Consider the following 22,304-nt stretch of genomic DNA (forward strand, 5'->3'; position numbering starts at 1 on the left):
GGTGACTTACATCCTTGAGAGTTCAAGGTGTCTGTAATATACTTGGAAGTAGACAAGAAAGACAATGTTTACAAAGTAAACTTCACCATAGGTAGATAATTTGGAAGTGGCTCAAAAATACTGGGATATTTTTTTAAAAGGTATCAAATGATTAAATTTTATCTTATAGAACAAGTAAATTATTATGGAATTTTATTTAAGCTACCTTGTTCGTTGCTTTCTAAAAGTGCATGCACTTCTTTTAAATAGCTGAGAAGTCCTGCAGCTTTTGTATTTAAATAAAATTAGTGAAGTAGCCCATCTAGCTCAATTGAAGTGCAGAATCTTAAAGCTTAAAACTACAAACTTCTAAACAATACTAACAGTTGAGGATTGTGTAATACTTTAAAGCTTTGGAGCACATCCACATACATTCTTTTATCTTTGCCACTATGAGATGAGGATAATAGGTTGAGAGAGGTAAAGTAGCTTCTTAGAGGTCATATAGTTGAAACTAATGTTTAAAATGTATGCCTATGTTCCAATGCCCATATTCTTTCCAATACTTTTACTTTTTTAGACAATAAGAACTCCAAAAAACTCAGATTATTCACTGTTCCTCATATTTTAAAAACTTTTAAAATTTTCTAGCAATCACAAACTTTTTTCTTCTGACCCTTTGAGAATAGATGCCCCATCACCTCCAAATGGAATGTATTTCCTACCAACAAGTACATTCCCCTACATCATTACAACACAACCATGAAAATCAAGAAATTTAACATTCAGCATTACTGCCATCCTTCAGACTACATTCACGTTTTGCTAGTTACTATAATAATGGTCTTTATAGCAAAAGAATCCATTTCCACATCAGATGTTGTATTTAGTTTCAAGTCTCTTTCATATCCTTTTCTCTAAACAGTTCCTCATTTTTGGGTTCATTTTCTTGACGCTTTTGAAGATGATACTATTGTAGAATTGTCCATGATGTGGGTTTGTTTGAATGTCCTCATGATAAAGGTAGATCATGCATCCTTGACAAGAATATTGCAGGAGTGACACTTCGTTCCTTTCATAGCATCCTTATCAGACTGAGCACTATATCAATTTGTTCCATTATAGATGAATGTGTTCACTTTGATCACTTGGTTAGGTGGTATCTACCAGGTTCTTTGTCTACTATAGTTATTCTTTTACTACCTAATGGCTTTAGCATTTAATTCTTCAGGAGGAGTAAGAGTTGATTTTCACATTTTAATCCCAGAGTGTTCCTCTTTTTTTAGAAAAAGGAAAAGGAAGGACTATTGTTATGATCTTCGTTTATTAATCTACATATAGTTATTTCAGAAATGAACATTTTTTCTGATGGTATTCAGATAAACTGCGGTCATTTTGTTTAATTTGGGTAAAATATACTCAGCAGAGCATAAAAAATGGTAAGGCAAGCTTTGTTAGGACTTATGTATTAAGAAATTATATAAACAAAGGTTGAGGTATGTTGAGCCCTTTTGAAAACATAACAAAGTTTTTAAAATTTTATTGAGATATAATTGACATACGGAACTGTATAAGTTTAAGGTATACAGCATAATGACTTCACTTATATATACAAAAAATTTATATTGATACAATTATGAACATTAGTTTTAACAATTTGAAGAAAACACTAACACTACATCTCTTCACAGTGCAGCAGAGACCAAGAGATGATGGACTAATGGACTTAGCAATGAATGACTATGATTTTAATTCTGGAAAGAGGTTGCACATGATAGATTTGGAAATCCAAGAAGCATTTTTGTATTTCATGGCTTCCATTTTAAAAGGTTATAGATCATACTTAAGACCAATAACAGGAGCCCCATCTGAGACAGCCACAGATGCAAGCTCTCTTTTTGCCCTACAAGGTGAGTGATTGCATCATTTTACAGCTGTCATATTATTGTGCTTCATCTGATGATTTCATTGCTTTCTGGGTTAATAGCTCATATTTATCAGAAATATATGAGGTCTGTCCAGAAAGTATCCAGCAATATAATATGAAAAAGAGACATTTATTGAAGAAGTTACAAGATACAAGAAACATTGTACATAGGACATGACACCTCAGCCCCCTTCAAAGTAGAAACCTTGGGGCCTCACACAGTTCCCCCAATCACCGTCAGCTGCCCCATCATATTTTCCTGAATCTCATCAATGGTCTGAAATCTCTTCCCTTTCAAAGGTAATTTTAGTTTTGGGAAAAGCCAGAAGCTTCAGGGCACCAAATCTAGGCTGTCGGAGGGACTGAGTCACCTGGGTGAAATGCTGCATGGGACATGATGCATGAGCAGGAGCATTGTCTCGATGAAACTGCCAATCACCAGGTGCCCATAGCTGCTGACTTTGGAATCATCAGAATGGTTTCCACAGGGGAATATTCAAGCTTAACAAAAAATCTGATGCAAATTCATTGTTCTGCTCACTCAGTCATTTTGTATGCAATGACCACACAATACACATACTCACTCAACAGTGTCTACCACCCCCCTGACTACTTGTACAGTGACATTGTCATTGTTTCCTCAAGTGCATTCCAGTCAACTCTCTTTGGCTGGCAGGTTATATCAGTGCCGCACAAACCATTCTTGTTATATTAACAATGGCTGGACTTTTTTCTGGACAGACCTCGTTGTATACCTATTTTCTTAATAATAACTGTGTTAATAATCCACTTACATAGGACTAGTTATTTCTCAGGCACATTCAATATGATCCCTTTGGCAAAGTATGCATAAGGAACCCTTTGAAAAGTACAGAGATTTCTAAACATGTATTCTTGCACTTCTGGCACAGGTGTGTTGATATTGACTCTTTTAGCATTCAGGACAGCCAGACAATGTTGGCATGTCAAGTAGCCCAGAATGGTCACCTCCAGACTTGAGCAGCCTCATTTGTTTTACTTCAGTATGCTTTACAAGTATTATTTTTTTCTCTATGCCACGAAGCCCTGGAATGCGTTTTGTGTCATAATATGTATTTACTTTCTTTTGTAGTATTTAACATTTAAAAGAGAAATTCATGCCCTGGCCAGTGTGGCTCAGTTGTTTGGAATGTCATCCTGTAACCAAAATTTGTGGGTTCAGTTCCTGATCAGGGCACATATCTAGGTTGCATATTCAGTCCCTGGTCAGGGTATGTATGGGAGGCAACCAGTCAATGTTTATCTCACATCAATGTGTCTCTCCCTCCCTTCCCCTCTCTCTAAAAGCAATAACAAAATGTCCTTGGATGAGGATAAAAAAAGAGAGAGAAATTCATTGAATAACATGTATTGAGTGCCTCCAAATGATAGGCATTGGGTATATAGTGTTATACAAAAGGTACATGGTCACAACAAAGAAAGAAAGGGAAGGAAGGAGGGAGGAAGGAAGGGAGGGAGGGAGACATGATCATTTTTCCCATGAAGCTTATAGTCCAGAAGATAAGCAATTTGAAAATATGAATGAACACTTCAGTTCACAACTTTAGATAACAGAAGGCCCTTGTGAGGAATTCACATCTGAGCCATGATCAAAAGAAGTAGAAATTAGCCAGTCAAAGGGAAAACAGAAGAGTGTTTTAGGCGGAGAGAACAGTTTATGCAAAGACCCTGAGGCTGGGAAGAGTCTGAGTTCATGGACCCCAAAGAAACCCAAGTGTTGTGTAAATAAGTATAGTGAGTGTGAAATCCGGAATGTTGTAACTGCTGTTTTGAAAAAGCCACATATGTATAGAGAAAGAGAGCATGAGCCACATGTGCATAGCATGCAATGCGTAAAGGGGAAAAATAGAAATTTTAAAATGCTTTCACATTTTCTAGTTTATACCTAGTCTTCAAAGTAGTGAGGAGGCAACAGAGACAATTCTGGATGAGGATTTAAAATATCTGGATTCAAGTTTCTTTCCTTTTGCTATCTTTGTCGGGTTGCTTCCCCTTTCATGGTCTTAGTTTCTTTCTCGGCAAAATGGTGGGGTATAGATGACTTGGTTGATCGGATTCCTTCTAGCTTGAAAATTCTGTGTCTGTAAATGATATTATATATTCTGACATTGGAAATTTATGTTGAACAGCTTTCTTAAGAAGCCGGGACCGATCACATCAAAAATTCTACAATATGATGACCAAAACACAAATGTTTATTCGCTTCATTGAGGAATGTTCTTTTGTCAGTGATAAAGATGCAAGCCTGGCATTTTTTGATGATTGTGTAGATAAAGTAAGTAATAGTTTGTCTACAGTGCTCTAACTTATTTTGTGTGACTGTTGTAAATGTTAGGAATTATAGTTTCTATTTATAACTTTTACTAGCTTTTAACAAAATTTAAATTAAATTCATTTCATCGTTGACCCTTCATTATGAAAGTTCAGGTGGCTTACCAGACATTACAGAACACAACAACCTCTTGGGCATTTCTTGCAGGATTTTAATGTGAGTTTTATTTTAGCAGTCAGACTACAGGAGTTTTGTTCAAGCCTGTAGACCTCTAACTTGAGCATTCTGAATTTCACCTCTCCTTTTTCTCTAAGATGGTTTGTCACATGCTGAGATATAGGCATAGAACATAATGAATATTCCACCTAACTAATACTACAATTTGGGAGTGAGTTGTATCATAAATTAAGTGAATTAATTCTATTTTAAATTCATGTGTGAAACCTATCCTTTTCCTTCACTTCTGTATCATTAGGTGGGATAGAGCAAGGTGAGTATATACTGAAGGGAGAGGAGGTTGGGGAACAGTGGCCCAGAGAGAAGTATCAAAACCTGAGTGGGGTATGGTAGGAGAAACAGCCTAGCACGGGGTGTCAGAGACAAGTGAGGGAGAGTGTTGCCATTGGGTCGAGACATCAAATATGGTTTCAGAATTTGATCTGGATGAGGGAGGTGCCAGCTTGGTAGGACAGGGAGGTTGTTCTTGAAGGGGCTGTCAGAGCCCAATTAGGGTAAAGAAGTCATATGCATGGGTTAGGGAGTGATGGAGAAGGGAGAATGTTATATATGGGGATTGATAAAATAAATAAATATATTAAAGATAATGAAGTTTCCCACTGACTGAGAAGGAATTTACAAATAGGGGAAAGGAGAATACCAGAATGAACCCTGTAGAATTGAAGGTTTCATGTAATATCATTAGTTTTCAATATGTATAGATAGATATAGAAAGAAGTATAGATATAAGTGCACGCACACACACATATTCCCTAGCTCTGTACCCTAAGAGGACCTGGGAGCAGCCATACCCCAATAGCAGTGAGTACACCTAATGCACAAATTTTGGCTCCTAAATACCATTGTCCACTAAAAGGAGTCAGGACTTCTTGAAGAAATGGTTGGTCCCAAGTCTAGGGCAAGAAAAGTACAAATAAGCCCTGAAATAGCTTATGCTAGAAAACAAGAAATTGCCCCAAGAATGGTAGAAACATGTTTTTATAAAAACAACACACACATACACAGAAATACAAGCCAGTTTAAAGAGACTCCCAATATCTACCTCTGGGATGATTTCAACATCAAACTGAGTAACAGATTATAACCCATTGAATAAAATAGGTGACTGAATCTACACAGATATCAATCAAGAGTCTGGGGATTTTACATAGCTTTTTAAAAAGTTATATTTTATTGATTATGCTATTACAGCTGTCCCAATTTTTCCCTTTCCCCCACTCCACCCAGCACCCCCCGTTCCCCCAGGCAATCCCAACACCATTGTTCCTGTCCATGGGTCATGTGTATTTCTTTGGCTACTCCATTTCCTGTATTGTCTTTTACATCCCCATGGCTATTCTGTGACTACCTATTTGTACTTCTTAATCCCCTGACCTCTTCACCCATTCCCCCTCATCCCCCATCCATCTGGCAACCATCAAAATGCTCTCTGTATCCATGATTCTATGTTCTTCATGTTTGCTTAGTTTGTTTTTTACATTCATTTGTTAATAGATATATATTTATTACCAATATATTGTTTAGTTTTGATCTTTTTCTTAAATAAGTCCCTTTAACATTTCATATAATAATGGTTTGGTGATGAGGAACTCCTTTAGTTTTTTCTTGTCTGGGAAGCTCTTTATCCGCCTTCAGTTCTAAATGATAGCTTTGCTGGGTAGAGCAATCTTGGCTGTAGGTCCCTGCTTTTCATGACTTTGAGTATTTCTTAACAATCCCTTCTAGCCTGCAAAGTTTCTTTTGAGAAATCAGCTGACAGTCTGATGGGAATTCCCCTGGAGGTAACTAACTTCTTTTCTCTTGCTGCTTTTAAGATACTCTCTTTCTCTTTAACCTTTGGCATTTTAATTATGATGTGTCTTGGAGTGGGCCTCCTTGCATCTGTCTTGTTTGGGATTCTCTGTGCATCTTGGACTTGCAAGCATGTTTCCTTCACCAAATTAGGGAAGTTTTCTTTCATTGTTTTTTTCAAACAGATTTCCAATTTCTTGCTCTTTCTCTTCTCCTTCTGGCACCCCTATAATGTGAATGTTGGACCTCTTGAAGTTGTCCCAGAGGCTGCTTACACTATTCTCAATTTTTTTGGATTCTTTTTTCTTCTGGTTGCTCTGGTTGGTTGGTTTTTGTTTCCTTATGTTCCAAGTCACTGATTTGATTCTTGGCTTCATCCAATCTACTGTTATTTCCCTGTAAATTGTTCTTTGTTTTAATTAGTGTATCCCTCATTTCTGATCGGACCTTTGTTATGCTGCTGAGGTACTCACTAAGTTCCTTGAGCATCCTTAGGGTTATATCTTCTTGTTGGATTGTTCCCTTTATTAGTACGTAATGTCCTTCTTTGTCTCTTACTGTAGTCTTGGTTTTAAAGTCTATTTTGTTGGATATAAGTACAGTTACCCCAGCTTTTTTTTCCTTTCCATTTGCATGAAATATCTTTTCCCATCCCTTTACTTTTAGTTTGTGTGTATCTTTCAATCTGGGGTGGGTCTCTTGGAGGCAGTGTTCATATGGGTATTGTTTTCTTGTCCATTCAGTGACCCTATGTCTTTTGGTCGGAGCATTTAAGCCATTTACATTTAAGGTGATTATTAATAGATATGTATTTAATGCTCTTTTATTGTTAGAGTATTTTCCTCTGGTTGTTTTTTTTTTTTTCCTTTCTCTTTTTCTTCTTCTTCTTCCTGAAGCAAACCCTTTAACATTTGTTGCAGTAGTGGTTGGTGAGAACAAACTCCTTTAGCTTTTTCGTGTCTGGGAAGCTCTTTATTTCTCTTTCAATTTTAAATGGTAGCCTTGCTGGGTAAAGTAGCCTTGGTTGTAGGTCCTTGTTTGTCATCACCTTGAATAATTCATACTACTCTCTCCTGGCCTGAAATGTTTCTGTGGAGAAATCAGATGACAGTCTAATTGGATCCCCTTCTAAGTAACTACCTGCTTTTCTCTTGTGGCTTTTAGGATTCTCTCCTTGTCTTTAAGCCTTGTCATTTTAATTATGATGTGTGTGGTGTAGGCCTCTTTGGGTCCAACTTGTTTGAGACTCTCTGAGCTTCCTGGAATTGTGTGGCTTTTTCCTTCACCAGGTTAGGGAATTTTTCAGACATCATTTCTTCAAATAGGTTCTCTATATTTTGTTCATTCTTTTTTCTTTCTGGTATTCCCATAATATGGACGTGTTATGCTCTATGTTGTCCAAAATGTTTCTTAAGCTTTCCTGATATTTTTTAAATTTCTTTTTCTTTCTGCTGTTCTGCCTGGGTGTTTTTTTCTCCCTTGTCTTCCAAATCACTGATTCGGTCCTCTGCTTCATCTAACATACTGTTTATTCCTTCTAGTGTATTATTTATTTCAGTATTTTATTATTTATTTCTGACTTGTCCTTTTCTATGGTTTCTATGTCTTTTTTCATGCTATTGAGTATCCTTATAATCATTACTCAAATTCTCTATTTGATAAAATACCTACCTCCATTTCACCTAGGTCTTCTTCTAGAGAATGCTCATTCTTTCATTTGGTGTCTGTTTCTTTGTCTTTCCTTTTTGGCTGCTTCTGTGTGTGTGTGTGTGTTTCTATGTATTGGGTAGATCTACGAGACTATGATGAACACCTAAGTCAAACCCTGCCTGTGACTGGCCGTGGGCAACCTGTTTGGAGCTATCAGTGATCCAGAGTGTGTGGCTCCCTCTTCTGGGTCTCGATGCGTGCAGAAAGAATGAGGCTGCACACTAAGGCCGTCTTTTACCAGCACCCAGACCCAGAGGCATGTCAGCTGAAGTCTCAGAGCTCCCAGCAATCTGTTTCTGCCTGCAAGCTTTCCATAGTGTTAATCAGTGAATGACTTCTACCTGTACTCCTCAGCTGCAGGGCTTAAGCACCACAGGGTGGGACTATTGGTTCTCCTCAGGCTGATGCCTCTTGGAGGGGTCTGCTCTGCCTGAGCAAGATAGCTCCTGCAGTATGGAGAATGACTCAGCACGGGGATCCTGGCAGCTGTTCCTTCAGCTCTCTCCCCAGAGTCACTAGTCGCAGGCTCACCTCAAGCGTCTCTAGTCCACTTTGCCAGAGCCCAGGGTGAGTGGCTGCAAACGGAATTTTGTGCATTGGCCCTTTAAGAGGCTCTCTGAGTCTCTAGCTGTCTCTCCCTGGCAGACAGAAACCCCATTGTTTTTCACAACCATATGTTATTTGGTCTCCTTTCCCAGTTCTGGTGATGTAGGCCAAGGAGTCCAGCTTGGGGTTTAGACCCCATACTTCTCAGGGGAAACCCCCTGGCTGCTGAAATATGACTTCAGGACTTCAGGACTTCAGCTGTGGCCTATAGGATCCCTGCCAGCCCTCCTGTGCTTCCTCTGAACTTCATACCAGTCATGTTGTAGTGATATGGTTTCTTCCATCTGTCCATGGTTATAAGGCTTCTCTCTAGCTAGTGTTCAGTTAGTTATTCAGGATGATTTTTCTATAATTTAGTTGTAATTCCAGATTGGTCCTGGAAGGAGGTTAGTGTAGCTTCCATTTACTTGTCCAACACCTTGAGTCTCTTGGTCCTTGCTTTTTATCACTTTGAATGCTTCTTGCCAGTCCTTCTTGCCTGCAAAGTTTCTTTTGAGAAATGAGCTCTTAGTCTTATGGAAACTCCTTTGTAGGTACTCTCTGCTTTTCTCTTCTTGCTGCTTTTAAGATTCCTGTCTTTGACCTTTAGCATTTTAATTATGATGTGCCTTGGTGTGGTCCTCTTTGGGTCTAACTTGTTTGTAACTCTATGTGCTTCCAGAACTTGTATGTCTATTTCCTTCGCCAAATTAGGGAAGTTTTCTTTCATTATTTTTTCAAATAAGTTTTCAGTTTCTTGCTCTTTCTCTTCTTCTGGCATACCTATGATTCAGATATTGGTACATTTGGAGATGTCCCAGAGAGTCCTTATACCATCCTCATTTTTTGTTAATTATTCTTTTCTTTTTGCTGTTCTGATTGAATGCTTATTTCTTCCTTATGTTCCAAATCATTAACTTGAATCCTGGCTTTCTCCCCTCCACTGATGGTTCCTTATAGATTTTTCTTTATTTCATTTAGTGTAACCTTCATTTCTTCCTTTATGTTGTTGCCATACTCAGTGAGTTCTTTGAATATCCTGATAACCAGTGTTTTGAACTCTACCTCTGTTAGATTGCTTATCTCCATTATCGTTTTTGCTGGAGTTTTGATCTGTTCTTTCATTTGGGCCATGTTTCTTTGTCTCCTCATTTTGGCAGCCTCCCTGTGTTTGTTTCTATGTATTAGGCAGAGCTGCTATGACTCCTGTCATGGTATCGTGGCCTAATGTAGTAGATGTCCTGCAGGGTCCAGTAGCAGGACATCTGGACCCTCCCCCATCACCCAAGATGGGCGCTCAAGACATGCCCTTCATGTGGGCTAAGTACACCCTCCTCTTGTATAGTTGAGCCTTGATTGTTGTTGTTGTAGATCAATGGGAGGGATTTAGCTAGACCATTCAGGTGCAAGGATAGTCTATGACCACTGACTACCAACATCTGCCCTTTGCGGAGAATCAGCCGTGCAGGGGTAGGGTGATGGTGCTCTGACACGGTCAGTAGCTGTCCACTGGATGCACAGGCTCTGCAGTTTTCTGAGTGATGCAGGCCAAGCTCAGTCCCCATCTGTGTTCCTCCTGGGGCCACCCTGCTTGAGCTATAAAGCAATCTGAGATGGCTGCTACTTGTGCTGGGCTTGGAGATTCCCAGGCAAAGCCAAGCTGTGAATGTAGGCTGGCTACTTCTAGTGGTGGGCCTGGGGCCACTTAGCAAGGGGTACTGTGGCTGGGGGCTCACTGAGGCTAGCTGTTGCTTGTTTGAAAGTATATAGGAAGTTGTGAAACATGAGCCAAGACCAGCCATTCATATGGAAAAGTCACTGTTAACAGCTTGGGTGGTCCTGGAAATTGTGTAGGAGCGAGTTGCAGGGGATCTCCAGGTCAGGGCAAACAGTGATAGCGAGGTTGATGGAGTCTCAGATATAGCACTCACCTGCCTGCTTTGTGGCTCTGTGGGAGGAGGGGTCAAATAAGGGATAATGGCCCTTGCCTGCCTTTTGTCTGGAAGAAAGCTCTAGCCCTAGCTCTCACCTTAATGCCAGACACTTCAGTTCCTCCTTATATGCCACTGGTTCCTTTCACGCTGCTGCCCCAGTGCTGGAGCTCAGAGGGAGTAAGTCTGATTAAGTCTGTGTGTAGGTTCTTTAAGAGGAACTGCTTGGGACTCCAGAAGTTTCTTCCACTGACTCAATCCCTGCTGATTTTTACAACCAGAAGTTCTGGGGACTTATCTCCCTGAGACTGGAACCCCAACTTGGGGGTCCTGATGTGGAGCTGGGACTCCTCATTCCTGCTATATCCCTCCTGAGTGTTTATCCACCACACTTGAGTGTGGGACCAGCCCATTCCACAGCTGCGCCCTTCCCACCAGTCTGGATGGATATGGTGTCTTTAATTCTGTAATTGTCAGACTTCCATTCAACTTAATTTCTGATGGTTCTGAAGGATGGTTTCTATAATTTAGTTGTAATTTTGATTTGATTGTGCAATGAGGCAAGCCATATTTACCTATGCCAACATTTTGATTGGAAGTCCTTTTGTAATTTTTAAAAAGCTAATAAAAGTAATTCATATTCATTATATTTTAATTGGAAAATACATAACAATAAAAAGAAAAATATTTTCCAGTAATAACACTATCCAGAAGTAGCATTTTATTAATTTATGTGTATGAGAGAGAGAGAGAACACATACAACTATATCTGTATAACATATGTACCATTTTTTGCCACGTATAATGCGCAGCCACATTTTTCTGTGTATTATACACAGGATTATTATACTCATTATTATACCCATGTTATGTAGTCATTATGTCCATGTATAATGCACATCCTCATTTTTCCCTGAGAATTTTGGGCAAAAGAGTGCATGATACACAGCAAAATACAGTACTTACTCTCTTTAAAAATATTAGAATCGTGTGTGCGTGTGAGATTTAGTGTCCTAATATTTTTTATTATTTTATGAACATTTTCTCTTGTCATTAATTATAATTCTGTAACATGCCTTAATTGTTACCTAGTTTACTGTATGGATATGCCATTAAAACATTTTTTAATCCTGGAGATTACGACACATAGTGCTCTGAAGTTATAACCCACAGTTTACTTAAGAAGACTCTGAATGTATCAGCTCTTTTTAAGAATTAGAAAAAAATTAAAAGCTATTCTGTCCTTTTTTCCTATACTCTGCCCTTTATCCTTACCTTAAAGATTTTACTTGTTAATAATCTTTGCTCTCCCATTTATTCCCAACTGGTATGGGATATTCATTCTACCTAACTGAATAAAGTTCTGTGGGTTATAGTTTCTCATATTGTCATATAGATTGTCATATGTATGACATCTGTTTTTTAAAAAAATTAATGTCAATATTGTGCTCTCTGTGAACTTTTTTTGGGCAGTTTCGACTTTGCGAAATTTTCATTTTTTTATGAATATTACCCTGATATAAAGTTTCTAGGAGAAATAGTACTACTAAAGTGCTTTCAATATTGATGTGACTAGAATCTAAATTTTATGTCCTTCTACATGTACTGGAAAAATTTAGGGAAATTTATTATATTAGTATAAATTAAAGATATAACCCAGTAGACTCAACACATACACATCCATGTATATGTGCATTTAAAAATACATTCTTTAATACATTCTCATGGTTCAAAATGAAAAATAATATAAAAAATATGCATTGGGAAACCTGGGTCCTGTTTCATCCTTGTTCACTCCATTCATCTCCCCATCCCCGTATAGATAATTACTTTTCTTAGTATTCTGTAGTATTTCTTTATGTGAATACAAGCAAAAAAACCCCCAACAAATATATGTTCTTATTTTTCCCTTTCTTCCTCAAAGATAGTTCCCTGTATACAATGTCCTGCACCTTGTTACTTTCACTTAATTGTCATGGAGGTCTTTCTATAGTAGTATATAGAGAACTTGATCATTTTTTTTAAATACCTCTTTAATATCTAGTTGTGTATGTGGTTTATTTAACCATTCCCCTATAGACAAACACTTGGCTAACCAATATATTTTTTATGTATGTTTTTTAAAACTTCTTCAGGTGGATATGGACAAGAGTGGTGAAATGCGACTTATAGAACTGGATGAATCTTTCAAAAGTGAACATACTGTTTTTGTAACACCACCTGAAATCCCCCATCTACCCAATGGTGAAGAACCCCCTTTACAGTACAGGTATTCAAGAGACGAATGTTTGAGATTGAAAGAGAGAAGCAATCCATCACCTGTGACGTAGCTTTCTAAGGACTGTGGTATTTTCAAAAATCCAAACTTTACAGATCCCTAATTTTTAGGTGGTAAGCAAGCTTATCCCACATCCATTATTAAGTTTTGAGGTATAAAAAGAAAAAAAATTATAATTTTACATAATATAGACTTGGGAATGGGAAGCTCTCTATATCTACATAAGTAACTGTTCTCATAAATGTTGACTAAATTCAGTTAGGACCTTACCTCACCAAAATGCAGCACTTTTATGATAAAATTTTAATTTTTGTTTCTCACTGAAACTGTTTTCCTCACTTTCATTTCCTCCCCCTGACACACATTAGTTAATGTAACCTTGGTTTAGAGAAATTAAATCTAGTTCAGAGTCAACATTTGTGCCCTTGATTTGGATGATATAATTTTTTAGGTTATTAATTTTTCTATGAGATTTTATTTTGTCATGGAAATTCAGAACTATTGGATTTGACGATTATTAATTTAGGAACTTTGGTCAGACACTATGTAAGCGCTTGGTATTTAAACTTGAATGATATATTGTTCTGTCTTCAGGTCTAGTGGGAAAGAGGGAAACGTTCTGAGCACAGTGAAATAAAGTTTATGGTAGAGGCAGACTTATACATCTATCTATCTAGATATGTATTATACATTTACATTGGTTATATACTATAGGTAATTTCCAGTATGCATTTATTTTTACTGAAAGTGGTATGTCCTTTTGGATTTTAAATTATTTTTTATTCTCCAATAATACTTCTTACTTTAATTGAACATTGTAAAACCATTTCTCACCTATCATTGTCATAGTGCTATTTTTGTTAAAAAAGGATTTTTCAGAACATCCTCGTTTATAACCCAGATTATTAAATTTGAAAAAGTGATGTAACAGATGTTTGTCAATAGTGATTAATTCATAGGCCGCTTGATACCTGCCTTTTTCATTTATTGATGATGTTATTCATATCATTTTTTAAAAGTCTGTCTTCAGTCAAAGACATTTAAAATATTTCTCCTAATTTCTCTCTCTTTTTTTAAACATCTCATTTCTTTTTATTTCTTTGGTACATTATACTTCTAAGACTTCTTTTAGTGTGTTTGTTAGTATATTTGGGGGGGGGGTTTGTGGTTCAGTTTTAACATTTTAATTAAAATTTTACTTTTAGATTTAGTCCTTTAATAAGAAAATTACTTAGCTTTAAAAGTTCCCATTTTTTAAACAATCTAAGTCATTTTCCCCTTTGAGACTACCCAATATAATTTTGGTGTAATCATATCCATTATTTGAAAAACAACTTTAAACATTTTTATTAGAGCACAGTGGGTCCTCTTAATAAGAAATGATTAATATATTTACATTTTTCTATATAAAATGATAAGGCAGTAAGTTTCCACAAGATACACAGAATGGTTTTATTATCACATCGTGTACATACAATGAATATTTTTAAGGGACATGATTTTCCTGAACTTCATTGATATTTTATTCCTACCTAACAGTCATAACCAGTATTTTTTCATTAACTGAATATATACAGTTTACTATGTTTTATTACAGTTTTCTCCTTAGTTAATTAAAACAATTTATGTGCCTTTAAGAATATTATAAAGTAGGTTAAGTTTGCTGCCTCAAAGGCTTTTCCTGTTCTTTTCAGCATGTCTTATTCCTAGCTGCTGCTACTTTTTAAATGCCCAAACACCTTCCCCTCGCACCCAAATTAAACCCACCTCTTCATAGAGCTACCTATTCTAATCTTTCCTTCTTCTTCTCCAACTTCTTCAACTTTCTTTTTTTATAAATGAAGCCCTGAACCTGCTTGCTAACTTAATAAACCAATTCATGATAATGTGAGAGCTTGTCCTGCTGTGCTAATATGTTATTTGCATATTTTAAGAGGGAAATTCTACAGTAATGAGTTAATCCAAAGCAATGATATTAATGACTGTCCTGTTTAAAAGGGTATTGATTTGGTGGGCCTTTTACCAATTGTCATATTATCTAATAAGTTTGTTATATATTTACACAAATACTAGCAAAGTTCGCTTGAGTTTCTTTGTAGTTTGATGTCAGTTCAGCAAAATTCTTTCCTCCAAAATATATATTTGAGTTTATGTTTGGCTATTACATTTCTAAATATTATAGTAAGAAAAGCAACATTAGCATAAACATTTGTTGTCTGATGGAGAAACAGTAAAAATAAATTTTAGGTTAAGTTATTGGTCATACATTCTTTTTAGCCTGTAACCAGTATGATATGATAATGTTTGTGTGCTTGAGATATTTTTTTTCTTTTCAAAAACAGCTATAATGGATTTCCAGTTCTTAGGAACAATTTATTTGAGAGACCTGAAGGATTTCTACAAACACGGAAGAGCAAATTGCCTTCAAAATCAAGTAGTCCTAGTAGCCCTTCTCCCATGTTCAGAAGAACAAAACAGGTGCTTTGAGAATTTTGCATTCTTTATGTAATCAATAATTAGAATAAAAATAAATGACACTCATCCTCCCTTAATATACTTTACTACCGCACATGTAACTATGACCACATTAAGCTCCCTGAAGCTTTCTGAAGATAATTTAGAGTAAGTGGACTTCAAAAAATTAACTAGCTCTCTTGTCCTAGAACTTTATTTTATATATGGTATAATACAAATTCAAACAGAGGCTTGAATATATATTAATTAAAACATATTTTGTTATGGGAACATTATAAAAGCAGATGACTTGTACTTGTTTGGTATGCATAAGGATGCTTATGCGTGTAAAATTTTTAATGAAATCTTTGCATTTTTTTTTCTAGGAAATAAAATCAGCCCATAAAATTGCCAAGCGGTATTCTTCCATTCCTCAGATGTGGTCTAGGTGTCTACTACGTCACTGTTATGGACTGTGGTTTATTTGTCTCCCAGCTTATGTGAAAGTATGTCATTCAAAAGTCAGGGCTCTGAAAACAGCATATGATGTGCTTAAGAAAATGCAGTCAAAGAAGATGGATCCACCTGATGAGGTAACAGTTATCTTTTAAAGTGCATGCATTATTTCTATTACGTACATAGATGTTTTGTTTTAGCACACTTTGAACTTGCTGTGTTTCAGGTGTGCTACCGCATTCTTATGCAGCTCTGTGGACAGTATGACCAGCCAGTGCTTGCAGTTCGAGTGCTTTTTGAAATGCAGAAAGCTGGTATTGATCCCAATGCCATTACTTATGGTTATTATAATAAGGTAATTACTTCCATATAATGGAGAAAGAGTATAACTTTAGTGATTATACAACCTTAATTTATGATGCAGGGGTCACTTGATATTTATTTTAGAGTATCTAAAATATATTTTGTAAATTTTTTATGCTATTTTGTGTTATACAATCTACTTAGATATTTTTTAGTTTGATTCTAAAATGAATGTGTTCATTTATAAAAATTATTATGCTAATTATTTTATTTTGTTGAACAAATAGGCTGTTTTAGAAAGTACCTGGCCTTCAAGAAGTCATAATGGCTATTTTCTTTGGACAAAATTAAGAAATGTTATTTTAGGAGTAGCACAGTTCAAAAGAGCTTTAAAGAAGCATGCACACTTATCACAAACAACTCTTTCAGGTAAGGTTTTTAAGGGGTGTATGTGTTTAACTTTTTCTTTAAAATTAATTGACTGTTATATTTAGACATGCTCCCTCTATTCCCACTTTGCTGAGTGTTTTTATCATAAATGGGTGCTCAATTTTATCAAGTGCTTCTGCAGCATCTATTGATACGATAATGTGATTTTTGTCCTTCATTTTGTTTGTGTGGTGTATTTTGTTTATTAATGTGCAAATACTGTACCATCCTTGCATCCCTGGGATGAATCCCACTTGACCATGGTTTATGATCCTCTTACTGTTATGATCCTCTTATTTCTGAATCAGGATTGCCAGTATTTTCTTGAGCATTTTAGAATCTATGTTCATCAGAGATATTGGCCCATAGTTTTCTTTCTTTATTGTGCCTTTATGTAGTTTTGGAATTAGGATGATACTGACCTCGTAAAAAGAGTTTGGTAGTCTTCCCTCTTCTTGAATTGTTTAGAATAGTTTGAGAAGGATAGAAGTTAGTTCTTCCTTAAATGTTTTGTAAAATTCACCTGTGAAACCATCCAATCCAGGGTTGTTATGTGCCAGGAGTTTTTTGATTACTGCTTCAATTTCACTAATTGTTATTGATCTATTCAGGCTTCCTGCTTCTTCTTGATTCAGTTTTAGCTGATTTTATGTTTATAGAAATGTATCCATTTCGCCCAGGTTGTCCAATTTCTTGGCATATAGTTGTTCGTAGTAATTTATCATGATCCTTTGTATTTCTGTGGTATCAGTTGTTTAATTTCTCCTTTTTTCTGATTTTATACACTTGGGTCTTCTCTCTTTTTTTCATGATGAGTCTAGTTAAATGTTTATCAATTTTGTTTATCTTTTCAAAGAGCCAGCTCCTGATTTTATTGATCCTTTGAATTGTATTTGGTCTCCCATCCAAGTACTAACCAGGCCTGACCCTGCTTAGCTTCTGAGATCAGATGAGATTGGGTGCGTTCAGGGTGGTATGGCCATAGACTATATTTGGTCTCTATGTCATTTAATTCTGCCTGATCTTGATTATTTCCTTCATTCCAGTTGCTCTGGGCATTGTTCGATGTTGTTCCTCTAGTCCTTGTGGATGTAGGGTTAGGTTGTTTATTTGAGATTTTCTGTTCTGTTTAGGTAGGCCTGTATTGCTATGAACTTCCCTCTCAGGACTACCTTTATTGTATTCCAAAGGTTTTGGGTTGTCGTGTGTTCATTTTCATTTGTTTCCAGATACTTTTTTATATCTTCCTTGATCTCATTGTCGACCTGTTCATTATTTAATAATATGTTATTCAGTCTCCATGTATTTGAATGTTTTTGAGTTTTTTCCTTGAGGTTAGGTTCTACCTTCAATCCATTGTGTTCTGAACATATGCTTGAAATGATTTCAATTTTCTTGAATTTTTTGAGGCTTGTTTTGTGTCCTACCATGTGGTGTAGCTTTGAAAGTGATACATGTGCATTTGAAAAGAATGTATATTTTGCTTCTTTGGGGTAAAAGATTCTGTATATATCAATTAAGTCTATTTGATCTAGAGTGTTGTTCAGTGCCCCAGTATCCTTGTTCATTCTTTGTTTGGAAGATCTATCCATTGTTGTCAGTGGGGTGTTAAAATCCCCTCCAATGACTCTGTTGTTGTCAATATCTTTCTTGAAGTCCTCCAAGATTTTCTTAATATATTTAGGTGCTATTATGTTGGGTGCATATATTTTTATAAGGGGTATATCCTCCTGTTGGACTATTCCTTTAAGTGTTATGTAGTGACCTTCTTTGTCCCTTTTTATGGCTTTTGTTTTGAGATCTGGTACTGGCATAAGAACAGACACACAGATCAATGGAACAGAATAGAGAACACAGAAATAAACCCAAGTCTATGGTCAGTTAATATTTGACAAAGAGGACATGAGCATACAATGGAGTAAAGATAGCCTCTTCAATAGATGGTGTTGGGAGAACTGGATTGGTACATGCAAGGAAAAAAAAAAGAGAGAAACTATACCACCAACTTACACCATACACCAGAATAAACTCAAAATGGATAAAAGACTTAAATATAAGTCATGGCACCATGAAAATCCTAGAGGAAAACATAGGCAGGAAAATTTCAGATATCCCATGTAGCAATATTTTTGCCAATATATCTCCTAGGGCAAGGGAAATAAAGGAAAATGTAAATAAATTGGACTACATCAAACTAAAAAGCTTCTGCATGGCTAAAGAAACCATAATCAAAATGAAAAGGGAACCAGCTGTATGAGAGAACATATTTGCCAATGATACATCAGACAAGGATTTGATCTCCAAAATATATGAAGAACTCATACGACTCAACACCAGGAAGACAAACAATCCAATTAAAAAATGGGCAAAGGATCTGGATAGACACTTCTCCAAGGACAACATACAGATGGCCCATAGACATACGAAAAGATGCTCAACATCACTAGCCATCAGAGAGATGCAAATTAAAACCACAATGAGAATATCACCTCACATCTGTCAGAATGACCATCATTAATGAATCAACAAGTGCTGGCGAGGATTTGAAGAAAAGGGAGCCCTAGTGCGCCTTTGGTGGGAATGCAGCCACTGTGGAAAACAGTAGGGAATTTCCTTTAAAACCTAACAATGGAACTGCATTTTGAATCAGTGATTCGCTGCTGGGAATATAACCTAAGAATCTTAATCATCAATTCAAAAGAACTTATGCACCATGTGTTCATAGCAGCACTATTGATAGTAGCCAAGTGCTATACCTAAGGGCCTATCAGTAAATGAATGGATCAAAAAACTGAGGTACATTTACACAATGGAATACTACGCAGCAGAGAGAAAGAGGGACATTCTGCGTTTTGCAACAGCATGGATGGGACTGGAGAATATTATGCTAAGTGAAATAAGCCAGTAAGTGAAAGACAAATACCATATGATCTCACCTGTAAGAGGAATCTAATGAACAAAATAAACTAACGAACAAAATAGAACCACAGGCATGGTAACATGGAACAGACTGAAAGTGAATGAAGGGGGCAGGGGAGGGGGAAAGAAGGGGAAGGCTGTAGACAAATAACATGTGTGAATGACCCATGGACATGAACAACAGTATGGGAATTGAATGTGGGAGTGGAGGGAGGGGATGGGCAGAGAAGGGCAAAGGGGGAAGGAGAAAAATTGGGACAACTGTAATAGAATAATAATAAAAATGATTTAATTAAAAAATTAATAGACTATACATTTTTTAGAAATTTTAAATATTTTCAAAATATTGAATGTTTTCTAGTTTTTACTGCCATTAAGCAAATTCTGATATTGGAGTATTCACATTTAAAAAACACAAAATTCAACTTTTTTTCCTCGTAACTTAATCTATCAACCATTGGTTGTCTTATTTTAGTATTCATTAATGATTCACAATAGGGTTCTTCGTTAGTTGTATTTTGCTAATTTGTGGCACTTTTCATGTTTAGTAGATATTAGCTTGAGCAACAAAGTAATGTGTGTTTTGGTATCTCCTTGAGTAGTAAAATGCTGTCAAATTGTGTTCTTAAGCAGATGGCAGTGACCTGGATGCTGTTAGTCATGGCAGCATGGATAGTGGTCATGGGACACACACTGTGGAGCAGGCACCTTTTAATACGGGTTTAATCAAAGTATATGCTGCTGATGATAGATCTAGTACAGGTTTGTGTGTGCTTATGTATACATTTATTACAATACACTTTAAAAACTAGATTTGCTAACCTGTCTTTTGGATTTTATTTTTTGATGATGTGTTTACCTGTCACTTTTTAATTTTATATGTTAGGTACTTGATTGATATTGTATATAATAACTATATGTAATTTTGTTCATTCTTTGAATAAAAATAAAAGTTTTAAGAATTTATTCAAGTATTTAGTCCATGATAATCCAGTTAACACCGGATAGCATGCAGATCTCTCTTCATCATGTCATCTTTATAGGATAAAGTTTTCTTTGTAATTATGAAAATGTAATTAGAACTGAAAAAGAAACTTATAGCCCTGATTTGAGTTAATAGTACCATAACAACAGAAATGTAATGTTTCATGTAAAATATTATTATTGGGGGAAGCCGAGTAAAGAGTACAGAGGAATTCTCTCTCGTGAGTCTTAAACTATAGTAAAATGAAAAGTTACAATTAAATAACTTATATATATAAAATTTCTAGCATTCTAGCACTGAAGATGGCATTAATTCCATCAAAATACAATATTTGTAGATAAGCTTCTTTCTAGTAATATTAAAATTGACACATTTAAAAAATTATTTGAATAATTCTGTCCTTTTCATTATTAACATTAAAAATTTACACATGATTTTCAAATATAAGAGTCACCTCTTAATGGACAGAAATTTTAAATTTAAAAATCCAAGCATTAATAATAAAATGTAAAGGCTTCTATCTCTGCAAACAGTAACATTATTTTGATCTATCTCCTTTTATGCCTACTTTTAAGAATATAAATATAAGCTAATTGTGTTGAAATGTAATTTCCATAGTTGTTTTTCTTTGGCTGGTTTTATTTCTTAATCATGCAATATGGATATAATCAGAGTTAGTCATTCTCAGGCATTATCTCTTAAAAACGAAGAAGTCTACCTTTTATTTTTAACTATGGCTTTTTTTAAAAAGTCTATCTTAAAATAGTACAGGACCTAATAAAAGCATTTTTAGCTTGTAGTTTCTTTGGGAATAGAGCTGAAAAATTGATTACCAAAATTACAAACTCAGAAGTAAAACCTAGTATACATAATAAAGGTTCTTTAGATAGTTCTTTACAAGTATATAAACCATTCCATATATTGTTTCTTACATAATTATAACAACCTTGTATGTTATAAATCTTATAACTTGAGATCCAAACAAAAAGGTTATATGACTTACTTAAAATTATGTATACTAAGATAGTGAACTAGGATTCAAAACATTATGTTTTAATGCTAATCTAGTGAAAAATAATTTGTTTAAAAGTAGAGAATCTCTTTAATACAACAGTGTATGATGTATTAGAAGTTTTCTTGTATCAATGCAACCTTTGTTTTTTAGTAACTTAATACAATTTTTTCTCATTCCCATGTATTTGTACTTATGTGCAGTTCATTAATTATTCAGTTGAATTTTCAGAAAAATTAATTACCTATTTATAAATTTAAATAAACCTTTTTTTTTCTTTTTGGTAAAATCATTTAGATGTTCAGATTCCTGTGTGTGAAGGTTCTGTTACAAATTCCCTGAAGAGTTTTCTTATTCTATGTTTAGTTGGAACTCAGACTTTACCTAGAAAGGTCATGGACTTGTATAAAGAATGTCTGGTTTGTCTGTGTCTTTTGGAGCCCAGATAAGTAGTGTGAATGTATATACATTTGACTGCAGTGGAGCCAAAAATAAATTATTTTGAGATTATCTTTTTCTTACATTAATAGAGATGGGACCAGAGGAATCTAACAAAATAATACTTTCAACTGAGAGTTACCCAGAAAAACTTCTCTAAGTAAATCTTAACATTAATGTGTTGCTTCTAATTCTAGTTCTCACTGAAGAAGCTTATGATAAACAGCATAGGGATTTCTTTTCTTTTTTTCCAGGTTGCCAATCTGATCTTGGATATAATTCATTATCTAAAGATGAAGTTAGAAGAGGAGATATATCTACTGAAGACATTCAAGAAGAAAAACATAAGAAAGGGAGTGATTCTAGTTCCTGTAGGTATTAAGTTGATACTGTATAAAATTGTGAACTTACATTAATAATAAATACAAGTGGCTTTAAGTATAAAAGTACTAATTTTATTTTTCACTTTCCCATGATAACTCCTCTTTCCTCCCATTGCAAGCCCTTTCCACCACCTAGTGTTCCAACATACAACTCTTCATGTCTGAAGTGTATAATC

General features: G+C 35.6%; 1 protein-coding gene across 4 annotated transcripts in view; it reads left to right on the forward strand.

Moving 5' to 3' along the window:
- Positions 1-22,304, forward strand: part of DENND4A (DENN domain containing 4A) — a 111,563-nt gene that overhangs the window by 66,167 nt on the left and 23,092 nt on the right. For 2 of the 4 annotated variants that reach the window (XM_054565260.1, XM_054565261.1), the window contains exons 14-22: positions 1,671-1,889; positions 4,075-4,220; positions 12,607-12,740; positions 15,092-15,227; positions 15,590-15,796; positions 15,886-16,014; positions 16,250-16,391; positions 19,944-20,072; positions 22,000-22,116. In XM_054565260.1, coding sequence (XP_054421235.1) covers positions 1,671-1,889; positions 4,075-4,220; positions 12,607-12,740; positions 15,092-15,227; positions 15,590-15,796; positions 15,886-16,014; positions 16,250-16,391; positions 19,944-20,072; positions 22,000-22,116 — 1,359 coding nt within the window. The remainder of the gene's footprint in view (positions 1-1,670; positions 1,890-4,074; positions 4,221-12,606; positions 12,741-15,091; positions 15,228-15,589; positions 15,797-15,885; positions 16,015-16,249; positions 16,392-19,943; positions 20,073-21,999; positions 22,117-22,304) is intronic. The other 2 variants (XM_054565262.1, XM_054565263.1) reach the window with 1 other exon arrangement.

This window comes from Pteronotus mesoamericanus, unplaced genomic scaffold (genome assembly GCF_021234165.1).
Source record: "Pteronotus mesoamericanus isolate MK-2021 breed Mesoamerican mustached bat unplaced genomic scaffold, CSHL_Meso_final contig_164, whole genome shotgun sequence".
NCBI lineage: Eukaryota > Metazoa > Chordata > Mammalia > Chiroptera > Mormoopidae > Pteronotus > Pteronotus mesoamericanus.